We start from the raw sequence: 12,500 nt of genomic DNA on the forward strand, positions 1-12,500 counted from the left end.
CATTTCTATACATTTCTAATCGACTCCGTCCACAGGTCACGGTGCTCTACCTGTGACTGCTAACGGTCAGAATGGGAAGCCCGGTGGAAAGTCCAATGGTAGCTTGCATCCTCTCAGTCACTTCCAGTCCTCCATTAACTCTATACTGGCTAACTTTGGATTACTCCAAAGAAAACCAACTACACATCCTTTCTGCTACTATAATCTTACACTAATACTATTTATATGAATGTTAATATTGTTTGTATTGGATAATACAAAGAGTATAAATGATAGAATACTATAGTAATGCATGATATTATTAATATGATATGATATTATGTGACATTACATGATATTATTTAATGTGATATTATTATGTTTATCCATGTGTAAGTTTCTATGTCTTTTATAGAGTTTTATTTGTTCTTAAATCTAACTCTGTTTGTCATTAGGTTACGGTTCTCCCAATGGACAGGCTGCTGCTCCCAACGGTAAGGACCCAAGCCCAGTGGTAAACACGTACAGTACACTCTGACTATATGTTTCATTTCTTAATACATACAGTACTACAATGTTTACGTTGCTCTACTGCCATACAGTTTCATGATTTATGTGTTACACATCCCCACAGCCCCTAAGTGTGCAGACCTGTTAGCATGGTCAGTGGTCAACATGGTCAGTGGTTTTCCCTCACACAGTTTTCAGACGCGGTCGCCTGATGGAGCGGTCAGTTGTCAGTTCCCAGCTTAGTTACTGTCGCTGCTGCTGCGCTGTTGTGTACTCCCTCTTGCTGTGATGTTTAAGCGCTCTTAAACTCCCCATGTGTGCTGCCTAATGGTACAGCTGCTTACTGTATGTTAGTGTAGCCAATGGGATTTCATTACCCAGAATCCCTCAGTAATGATGGAATCATTTATGCCATTACTGAGGGATTCTGGTTAATGAAGTCCCATTGGCTACATCAGCATCACTGTGTACACCCACAGCTCGCTCCTCTGTTCAGTTTACACACAACACACGGCACACAGACGTGAACCTATCACATTTGATTTGATCCTGTGATGTGAAGTGTGGGTTTATGGAAGCAGTAGTTGTGGATGAGGTGAGTTGTCTGTTGAAACTCTGCTGTGATCCTCAGGTTATGGTGCAAGGAATGGACAAGGAGCCAAACCTAATGGTACGAAGCAAAATACTAAACTGTGTATAACTATGTTATACTATACTGTTACTATACCATACTTTTACATTTGTTCCTTTTTCATTTTTTCCCAGAATTGTTGTGAGAATTGTTTTAAAAGCATGTTGTATGTCACTTTGGCTAAAAAGCGTCAATCAAATGTAGCTTAATGTAATGTAATGTAACTTTACTAGTGTATGCTATACAAGATGATACACTATGCTATGATATACTGTACTTTACTATGCTATGCTATACCATACTATTCTATAATAATGAGAAAATAGCTTTCACTTCCTTGTAGATGTAATGTCCGGTGCTTGATTGAATTTTTAAAATCAATATTAGGCTTAAACAATGTGTTTCCTCCTTCCCCAGGTTACTACCCAGCCCCTCGTAATGGAAATGGTAGGTGCCCCCACTTCCTGCATAGCTGGTGTGCTCTTTATGGTACTCGTCCAGTATTTTCAGAGGCGTGTGTTTTTTCTGTGGTTTGTCCTCACAGGTGGCTATGGAGGAGCAGGTGCCAAGCCGTACAAAGGTTACGGACGTCCTCCATTCGGTAAGGACCCTCAGAACACCCTCACTTAGAACCCAACCACTGTAATGCCTTTAGTTGTACAATATCAACTGTACAGTGTTATACAGTATAAGTTCCACGTTTGGTTATATAACTCTTGATTTAATTACCTGTGTTTGGCACTTGTAGAATTTATGATCATCTCTTAAAATCATGCCACCCACAGTAGCTGTGGAATATTTTACATATATCACTTCTTCAGATGTTATTGGTGAGGAAGCGGCACTGATTAACTCAACGATCAATAATCCCGCTTCCTTACTAATGATCTTATTGTGATCAATAATCCCGCTTCCTTACTAATGATCTTATTGTGATCAATAATCCCGCTTCCTTACTATTGATCTTATTGTGATCAATAATCCCGCTTCCTTACTAATGATCTTATTGTGATCTTATAATCCCGCTTCCTTACTATTGATCTTATTGTGATCAATAATCCCGCTTCCTTACTAATGATCTTATTGTGGTCAATAATCCCGCTTCCTCACTAATGATCTTATTGTGGTCAATAATCCCGCTTCCTCACTAATGATCTTATTGTGATCAATAAACTCGCTTCCTCACTAATGATCTTATTGTGATCAATAAACTCGCTTCCTCACTATTGATCTTATTGTGATCAATAATCCCGCTTCCTCACTAATGATCTTATTGTGATCAATAATCCCGCTTCCTCACTATTGATCTTATTGTGATCAATAATCCCGCTTCCTTACTAATGATCTTATTGTGATCAATAATCCCGCTTCCTTACTAATGATCTTATTGTGATCAATAATCCCGCTTCCTTACTATTGATCTTATTGTGGTTCTCAGGCATGGGAATGCCCCAGCTGGCCTCACAACCCAGGGGAGGTGAGTTCAATCAATCAATCAATCAATGTACTGGGTGCTGTGTGCATGTTTAATGGTTTACTAAATCTGTCCGCAGGTCATAACGGAAATGGCTATGGAGCACAGCCCTACGGAGGTAAACACGAAGCGATTTTTGGAAGTCAAATTGACTGGAATGCTATTGGTTTTGCATCATGTACAGATTGCTGATATTGTAAACACTACCCTGGTAGCTGGTGAATGGTTTCCACGATTTCTGTTCTAGGCTACAGGAACGGTATGGGAGGCTACCCGAGACCTGGGTTTGGTTTTGGTAAGTCTTCTTACCTTCTTTATTGAAGCTCTCAGTGCACACACAGTTCAGTTTGAGCATTGTGTATTTGAAGTCCTTTTACAATGTGGCGTTGCATATCTGTTTGTTTTAATAGGTGGTGGATACGGTGCTAAACCTGCCAAAGCAGGTTATGGAACAGGAGCCGGAACCCCCAATGGCAATGGAGCAAGACCTAATGGTATGACTTATATAATGACACACACACACACACACACACACACACACACACACACACACACACACACACACACACACACACACACACAAATTAGCTCATAAAAGACTGAACGTACTGTAATCTGCAAATTTGTTTGGAGACTGAGACTGGTTCTCAAAGTCTGGGGAATAGAGACATGACATGGGGTGTGATGAACAGGAGGAGCTATCTTTGATAATGCCTTTCTTTCTTGAAAAGCAAGATCCTAGATTCAAAACAAAATAGTCACACACACGCAAACACATGAATCATAAACAGACTGACATACAGTATGAATTAAAATAACATCTGATCCAGTGGACCAAGACGGGAAATGAAGAAAAGTGGAACCAAAATGTATATTTTATTTAACGTAGCCATTTTGCCGGGTTGATGGGGACAGGTGGGGCATGAAAAGTAGGACATTACACTGTAAGACCAACTAGGCACACACACACACACACACACACACACACACACACACACACACACACACACACTACAAAGCATTAATTTACCCACCACATCATAGGATTGTGAGCAAAGCCATACATCTCATTTGTCTGTGAGTAATACATGTACGTATGCATAATTCAAAAATCAGGCCCAGGAACACACACACACACACACACACACACACACACACATATCAGAGAAGATCTCTTCATTAAGAGCTGTTACTGTATTTCTGTAGGCTATGGAGCAGGTGCTGGTCCAGCCAATGGACAAGGAGCAAAACCTAATGGTAAACTCCAGCTATGCACACACTCATTCAAATGCTTATTGAAGGACAAGGCAACCTCAGCACTCAGTTGGAGGATGTTTTCTCTTGGTTAAGGGCTAATTTATCAATATACCATCATGACATAGGAACTAGCGTGCACAACAATTTTAATTGCCCAAAATTAAAAGGTAAAATATGTCTAAAATAGTGAAAGTATATCAGCAAGGTTATACTGTAAGTTATAAGGTAAGACTTTGCTCTGTTTTAAGGATATGGTGTCCGTCCTGGATATACCAATGGCGGGTCCAAGGGCCCCAAACCAGGTAAGACATGCTTTTTGTTATTTGTAGCGGGAAAAAAAAGTTTAATGTGAGCATTTAAAGCCAAGCCATGGATGGAGCGCACTGCTCAAGTTCCTGTGTTGTCCTCAGGCTATGGCACTCCCCCTGCTGGCGCCAATGGACAAGCAGCTAAACCCAACGGTAGCTAGCATTTCATTTATTCACTTCAAATAAAACAACAGTCTTGTTATGTTTTACTTGTAATGTTTTCAACGCTTGCATATGATTGGTAAGAATGGAATTTGCATCTAAATGTTGACATGCTTTGTGTTTGTTTGTTTGTTTGTTTGTTTGTTTTTGCAATATTGTTCTCAGGTTATGGCACTCCCTCTGGTGCAGCAAATGGACAAGCAGCCAAACCCAACGGTAGCTAACATTTCATGATTTAAAATAACTACAATAGTCATTTCATTTAACTGCAATAATAATATTAAAAAAAAAACAATAGCCAAAATAAAAAAAAAAACTTGTAATGTGTTGAAGGTTTAGACTTGATTGGTGTTGATGGATTTTACATCTACATTTCAACATGCTTCTTGTTTGTTTGTTTTTGCAATATTGCTAATGATCTGCTTGTTGTTTTTAGGTTATGGCACTCCTTCTGGGGCAGCGAATGGACAAGCCGCCAAACCCAACGGTAGCTATTATATCATTATTTAACTACCTTAAAGCAACACTAAAGAGCTTTTTGTACAGCATACAGTTTTCCAACATAATTTCAGTGGTTCATCAACTCGTAACAGGGTGAACGGTACTTCTGCATTCACTTCGCAGCCCTCTATTGGCTATTACACCACTGTGTAAGTTCATCAGATCGGATAGATCGGATAGGGGATCTGTAGTTCGATGGAATGAGACAAAGAAACTACAAATTTGACTTACTTCGATGTCGCAATACTGTACATCATACTTTTTGATAAAATCATGCAACATACTCTGCGGACATTGTTATTTGCAAAGTCGGTACTGGATAACCAAATAGTGTGTGTGCGACAGAGGAAAAGTGCTTCAGTTTTGCTTTAAAGACTACAGATAATGGTTTACATCACAACATTTCGGGATTTAGTGACCATACAAAAACAACAAAGAATAATTATGTAATGTTTTGAAGACTTACACCTGATTGCTGTCAATGTAATTGGCATCAAAATGTTGGCGTGCTTTTTAGGTTGTTTGTTTGCGATATTATTAAAGTTCCTGTCTTGTCTTCAGGTTATGGAACTCCCTTAGGTGCAGCGAATGGACAAGCCGCCAAACCCAACGGTAGCTATTATATCATGATTTAATTCCTTCAAAGACTACAGATAATGTTTCACATCCATTATATTTGTATATAATCCTACTGTATCCTAGTATAAAATCATCATTTGTATCATTCACACAAACAAACAAACCAAAAAAAAAACTTTGGTTTACTTTAGGCTACGGTGGATATCCCAACAGAGGAGGCGCCAAGGCTCCTAAACCAGGTAAAGTGCCAATTATATCTCAATATTATCTCAATTTCCACCGTACCAGAAGGTTATTTCAGACAGGAATCTCTTAATAAGTTTAATACTTTCATGTAGATTTGAGGTAGCATGCTATTGGTCTTTGCAGACTACAGTAGGTGTGCTTAAGATGTTGCTGATTTTTGTATGCTTTGGCTTTTATCAAGGTTATGGAGGAATGCCTAACGGATATGGGGCCAGACCCAATGGTATGTCATGCCTACACATTCATTAGATACCCCACATGTACACTCTAATCTACCTACAGTACATGGAAGAGAAATAGAAATCCAGGAAAAGTCATGGAATTTTATGATCCCATTTTCCAGGCCTGCTCATGTAATTGAGTACATTTTAAGTTTTTAGAGGTCATTACATTCAATTCAGTCCTTTGAATGGTCTAATGAAACTTTTTATTAATAATGTTTTGCCTGTGAAAAGTCTTTGTAAAGCTTTTCAAATGTTGTCAATGAAAATGGATGGGAATCCTCTGTGTTGGTTATTAAGGTTCACACCATTTTATATTAACACGAAGGGCATTCTCTTGCATAGGTTATGGAGGCTATCCTCTCGGAGGAGGAGCCAAGGCTCCCAAGCCAGGTAAATATTATACTATTATTATATAGTACATTATTAGATGGATGAATCACACTTTTGCTAGTTCCAGAGAGACAGGTTGACCGAGATAAGTTGTTTTATTATTATTTCATAGATCTATCTATCTGCCAATCACATTAATCAAATCCTTTCACTGTGTGTAGGTTATGGACCAGCTGGCGGACAAGGACCCAAACCTGGTGGTAAATAAATCAACATAAGCTCCGCTTTCCTACGTTTTACTTACTTGTGCATTTAAGAAGACACTTCTTTTTAAGCGACTTATAGATACGTAATACAGGGGCCAATTTCCCTGAAGGAACTTTGGGTTAAGTGCGTTGCAGTGGAAGCCAGGAATCAAACCCAATTTCGAACCCACTTTTTGTGACTACATGATAGCCACGTTCTGTGTGTGAGGAGAATTCTGTGTTTTGGCATAGTAGGCCCATGTGGGCGATAAGGAAAAAGTTCCTGCTGAGGACTAGTCTGGGTGTTCTCATGCTGCCTTGCACGCAATTTGATTCACACTGCTAAGAGAGCCTGTAAACTACCGCCCTCATTTTTGCCTCAGATAGGGTACCAATCACAGAACAGGGGAGGAAGCAAGACGATGATGAGCTATGCACAGACGCATTTGATAGATAGACGTCCATGGCGCCCAATAAACAGATCTGGGCATTTTTTCCAAATACGAGAAAAAGAACGTTTGGTTCCCAAACCATGTCTCATTGAGAAGTGGTGGCACTAGGCTAGCCAGGCTAGCTGAGGACAGAGGGCAAAATAAAAGTCTTTTAGGCTACTGTACATGTATGGTTCATCATGTGCTGGTTCTGTAGGGTATCCTAATGGAGGAGGAAGTGGAGCACCCAAGACCCCAGCGACTGAAGTCAGTGGAACACCAGAGTCCGGTAAGCTGCTCGGTGTCTCAGTGGACAATATGGCTTTAAACCACTGGGCAAAATATCTGTCCACACACCGACGTGTGATGTTTCACTGTTTCATTTGTGATGTTGTTTTTTTTGGTTTGGTCAGCTGCTATCTGTGCAATGAAAATTAGACTTCTCTCATTCTGAATGTAAACAATGTTGTGATTTTAGGCCCAAATCCTGCTGGTATTCCTGCTCGCCCAGATTTGCCTAAAGTTGATAAGACTGGTAAACTTGCCCCGTTATGTGTTATGCGTTTTGTGTTTTGTGTTTTTTCCTACTCACAATGTCTGTGTTTGTGGAGTGATTTTTTGTGTTGTGTTTTTTTTTTCTTGTTTGTTTGATTTAACACTTTGGTTCTTTTGAATGTCTTCTGGCATGATTCGTTACGTTTTTATGTCCTTTTATGTCCTTCTATGTCATTTGTCTCTCGAGTGTCTGTTTGTGTCACCTCTTCCTCTTCTGATTGGTCTCAAGTCAGGGTTCCCATTATCATAGAAATCCAGGAAAAGTCATAGAATTCTATGATCCTGTTTTCCAGGCCTGGTCATAAAATTGAGTTGAATGTTTTTGGAGGTCATTACTTTCATTTCAGTCCCTTGAATGGTCTAATGAAACTTTATATTGATAATGTTTTGCATGTGAAAAGTCTGTGTAAAGCTTTTGAAATGTTTTTGGTGAAAATGGATGGGAACCCTTTTAAGATCTTCCTCTGTGTTGGTTATTATGGTTGCCATAACTCTACACTGGTTCCCAGGTTATGGCGGAAAAATTAAGGGTGAGATCCTCAGTCCTGTGCAGCCAACCGCTGCCCCGGTACCGACATACACAAAGGGCATCCCCCCAGCCGAGCCCATCCCAACCCAAGGAGCCCCCGTCCCACCAGAGCCCACCAAGGGAGTAGTTCCGGTAGTTCCTCAGGGCAAGGGTCCTAAACCAGGACCAGCAACCCTGGCTCCTCTGGTCACAGGTGGGAAAGGCCCAAAGCCTGAGTCACCCGGACCTGTTCCCGTCATCCCACAAGGAAAAGCACCTAAACCAGTCCCACAAGGTTTTGTCCCAGTTGTGCCCCAAGGAAAAGGTCCAAAGCCAGTGGCTCCTGCTCCTGGCCCAGTGATTCCACAAGGAAAGCCACCGAAGCCAGCAGTTCCTCAGCAAGTTCCTGTGATTCCACAAGGAAAACCCCAAAAGCCAGCAGTCCCTCAGCAAGTTCCTGTGATTCCGCAAGGAAAACCCTCAAAGCCAGCTTCTCCTGAACAAGTTCCTGTTGTTCCACAAGGAAAAGGCCCAAAGCCAGTGATCCCAGATGGTGCTCCTGTAGTTCCTGCAGTCACGCCTCAAGGAAAGCCACCAAAGGTTGCTATTGATGGACTCCCAGCTGTTCCACAAGGGAAAGGCCCAAAACCAGTGTCACCAGCACCACCGGCCGTCGTCACTCAAGGTAAACCCCCGAAATCGGTCACTCCGGATGCAGCTCCCGTCGTTACCCAAGGGAAACCCCCTAAACCTGCAACGCCTGGACCCGTTCCTGTCATCCCCCAAGGAAAGGGCCCAAAACCAGTTGCTCCTGAAGGAGTTCCCGTTGTTCCACAGGGAAAAGGCCCCAAGCCAGTTGCTCCTGAAGGAGTACCCGTTGTTCCACAGGGAAAAGGCCCCAAGCCAGTTGCTCCTGAAGGAGTACCCGTTGTTCCACAGGGAAAAGGCCCCAAGCCAGTTGTCCCTCAGTCAGGTGGTCAAGAAGGTAAGAGTCGGAGTCAGAAGCTAGTAGGGGAAGTAGAACCAGCTGCAGTAGTGCCACAGGGTCCAGTAGCGGGTCCACTAGCATCAGAATCAGCACCTGTAGCTCCACAAGAAAAACTTCAGAGACCTGTCCTAGCTTGGCAACCTCCCCAGGTGCCAAAACTACAAAGCCAAAAGCCTAAAGTGCCTCACTTTACTGTGCCACAAGATAGCAACACAGTTCCAGCATGGTCACAGCTAGTACCACGTCTTCCACAGAAAAAGGGAAGAAAGATCAGAATAATTAGTAAAAGCATACAGTACCGCTTGTGCCAGTGATTGCCTTTGCTGGCATGGATCTTGGTATTCTCTTAATTCTGACAGAGAGTTATTTCAAACTAATACTTCGTGATTTTCTTGTGATTTCACATCAATGCCACTTATTGTGCTGATTGCAGATAACTCTGGGCTAGACCCACTCAGGAGACAGCAGCTATCTGAGCAGTTTTATCTCATTCATCTGTTATGCTTATCAATATGGGATACTGTTTAAGCTATGGGGATTTTATGACAATGCTAGCAACATTACCAAGGGCTTGCAATGTTAGCATCATTTGCAGTGTTCTGTTTTTAGTACTGTGTGTGTTGTGTAACATCAATATTCAGTAACTCATCAATTCTGTGCTGCATGTTTCCTTAAAACCATTTGTAATATATTGACGGTAGCATTCTTTTGTCAGAGGAAATTCTAAATTTCTGTCCACTACCTAAAATGTAACACCTCGACAGATATCTTCGCCTTGATTTTCTTATGTATTATATATGTTTATTTTTACAGGTGTGGGTTTAATGCATGCAAATATGGATTTATGAAATACACTTTAGCAAGTGTATGCTAACCATGTACAACTTGCATGTCAGCAAGTGGTCTTGTGTGTGTACTAATCTGAAAAAAGTGAATCATTTATCATAATCCTTTCAGTCAGGTTCATATCCATCAGCGGATTAGCTGAGTTAGCTGTTTTAATTTATGAATGCTGTGATCACTGTTTCCTCTGCACTCTTGTCAAAGTCTTGATAGTAGCCATGCAGTTTAGTACTTATATGTTATACAATGACGATGTTGTTATTCAAGCAGTCAGGTTTGCTACCAAACTGCCAAATTAATGCTGTAAAAGTGTAGTTAACATGGCTGGATGACATTTTTAGATATAGAGGGTTGTTTTTTTTTTTTTATGAATGAACAACTTAAGATAAAGTAGTGTCGCTGTGTCACAAAAATCTCTTTAGACTGTTAGAAATTACTGAATGGAATAAATTACATTCATTCCAATAAATGACCTTAACATTTTCTCAGAGTGAAAATGTGATTTTGATCTTTAGGAACTGACAACATTGTAGCCAATGGAGGATTCCCAGTCTTGGACATAGAAAACATGGGTAAAATACTCTGCACAGTAAACCCAAGGGGACCTGAGGCTGTTCTCTTAAAATCCTTCATCATTTTTTAGACGTCTGGACCTCTCTGTTCAAGTAGAAGGGAGTGTTCTGATTATCCACTCCTGCTTTATATGTTGATGTCTATAGTTAAACACAGAGAATGTTAAGAGAATAGCCAAGGTCACCCACTATTCCATGAACTGGAATGGTTCGGTAGCTGTGTGCGCGTTTCTGTAAATATCTCTGCTTGTCTTGTCTTGAGTATACTTGTCTTGCGGTAGACTTTAGACTGCAGTAGACGTTCGTGGCTGTTGTTTCAGATTGGTAGTTTGGCTGCTCTAGTGTTTTACTTTCTACTGTTATGTCCATTAGAAGATCTGGGACATATGCGGCTGCTTGTTTGACTTTAGTGATTTTTAGTTGGTTGAAAGAGATATCGTGTACATGATGATGATTACTCTACAAGCATGTTGTGGACTGAATAGATTCTTTTCAGCACGTTGCCATGACGATAGTTAACATTGACTGTTGACTCTTAGTTGCATGATTTTGCATGGTTGCCCCCTGGTTTGGTGCTGATCCTCTTTACATGGTACTGACATAGTTTAGTAATCTCACTCGGTGGGTGTTGGGTCATCTCATGGGTAAATTATTTCCCTCCTTTTCTTCTTTTTAACTGAAACTGATGACGATGATAGTCATCAATATTGTTTTTAAGTAGCATTAATCTTTCACCTTTTGACATTAAACCTACGTATCTATAGTTTATCAGGAGAGAATGTTTAACATCAAAACATAATACGATCAATTTAAAGAGTTTGGGAATCTGGCTATAGATGTTTATAGATGGTTATGAGTGTAAAAGAGTGTATCTATTCAGCCAGCTTAATTTTAAAACACTATCGCCCCATTGGATGATGACACTTTGGCCCCGCTCCTCCCAGGATATGTAACAGGAAGTGCAGTCCCTGAACAGAAACCAGTGGTTCCTGAGACGAAGAGCCCCAAAGTCCCAGGGCCCGGGGTTCCCCCCGAGGGGCAGGCCCCCAAAAGTGTGCCAGTGCCTGTGCCCGAGCCACAGGGGGTGCCCAGTGGGGGGCCCGAGCCCGGGGCACCGGGGAACCCCAAAAATGTGCCCGCGGTCACTAAAGGTGTCCCCTCGTGGGCACTCACTCCTGGAGCTCCCGTTGATAACACCCCGCCAGTGGACACAGTGGAAGTGCAGGGCCCTAAAGCTGAGCCTGGTAAAAAACTGAAGGAGTGTGTGTGTGTGTGTGTGTGTGTGTGTGTGTGTGTGTGTGTGTGTGTGTGTGTGTGTGTGTGTGTGTGTGTGTGTGTGTGTGTGTGTGTGTGTGTGTGTGTGTGTGTGTGTGTGTGTGTGTGTGTGTGTGTGTGTGTGTGTGTGTGTGTGTGTGTGCATGCTGTGTGTGTATGTGTGTGGGTGGATGGTTGGTTGGTTCTTTGTTTGTACATGTATGTGTGTGTTTCCTTGTTTGTTGGCAGACCGTAAACTTGGATTGTCCTTATAGTAATAGTTCCATCTGTACACGAGTGGATTGTTGTGGATTGTTACACACTTTTTGTTGCATCCATTGAAGTCTGGTGTGTGTGTGTGTGTTAGTTTGTCACGCAATGTCTCGATCTTAGTGCATGCTTCCACTTGTGTTGGATGTGATTGGTCGTGGCACTCTGACTTGGGTGTGGTGGTGGGTCCTTCAGCACATCTCTCCTCCGTTTTACACGTCGACACTTTTGGTCTGGAAGTGCCGCACTGATACTGTATACTGTAGCTGCATGAGTCTCGACTCATGTTCATTCCGTTCTCACTGAGCACAGCACGTTTCCCCTCCTAGTTACCTACATGTTTGTTTGTTTCATTTGTTTGTTTGGTTTTGTTTTCTTTTCTTTGTTAGTATTTTACTAGATATGTTTTTCGGTCTTGTTTGTGTTTGTGTTTGTGTTTGCGCATGTGTTGCATGCTGGGAGCATGCTGTAGCCCAGCCTCATTCTCGGGGTGTAGTGAGAGTGTTTGTGTGTTTGTGTGTGTATTAGTTTGTGTGTGTGTATGTGTGTGGGGGTGGGTGGAGGGGGGTGGTGGTTGTTATGGAGCATGGATGGGCATGGCCATGGGCATCTCTCTGACTGTAAAATACTTAC

The 12,500-nt window shown here is 41.7% G+C and overlaps 2 protein-coding genes across 2 annotated transcripts in view; both read left to right on the top strand.

Annotated features, from left to right (window-relative positions):
• The window catches only part of cmn (calymmin), a 12,599-nt gene extending 10,849 nt beyond the window's left edge, over window positions 1–1,750 (top strand). The window contains exons 18-19 of the mRNA XM_062526938.1: window positions 435–473; window positions 1,665–1,750. Of these exons, the coding sequence (XP_062382922.1) occupies window positions 435–473; window positions 1,665–1,750 (125 nt within the window). The remainder of the gene's footprint in view (window positions 1–434; window positions 474–1,664) is intronic.
• A 6,800-nt stretch (window positions 1,751–8,550) lies between these two features.
• Window positions 8,551–12,500, top strand: part of LOC134070550 (spidroin-2-like) — a 21,613-nt gene continuing 17,663 nt past the window's right edge. Inside the window, exons 1-2 of the mRNA XM_062526939.1 lie at window positions 8,551–8,925; window positions 11,320–11,587. Of these exons, the coding sequence (XP_062382923.1) occupies window positions 8,551–8,925; window positions 11,320–11,587 (643 nt within the window). The remainder of the gene's footprint in view (window positions 8,926–11,319; window positions 11,588–12,500) is intronic.

This window comes from Sardina pilchardus, chromosome 22 (genome assembly GCF_963854185.1).
Source record: "Sardina pilchardus chromosome 22, fSarPil1.1, whole genome shotgun sequence".
In the NCBI taxonomy this organism is placed as follows: domain Eukaryota; kingdom Metazoa; phylum Chordata; class Actinopteri; order Clupeiformes; family Clupeidae; genus Sardina; species Sardina pilchardus.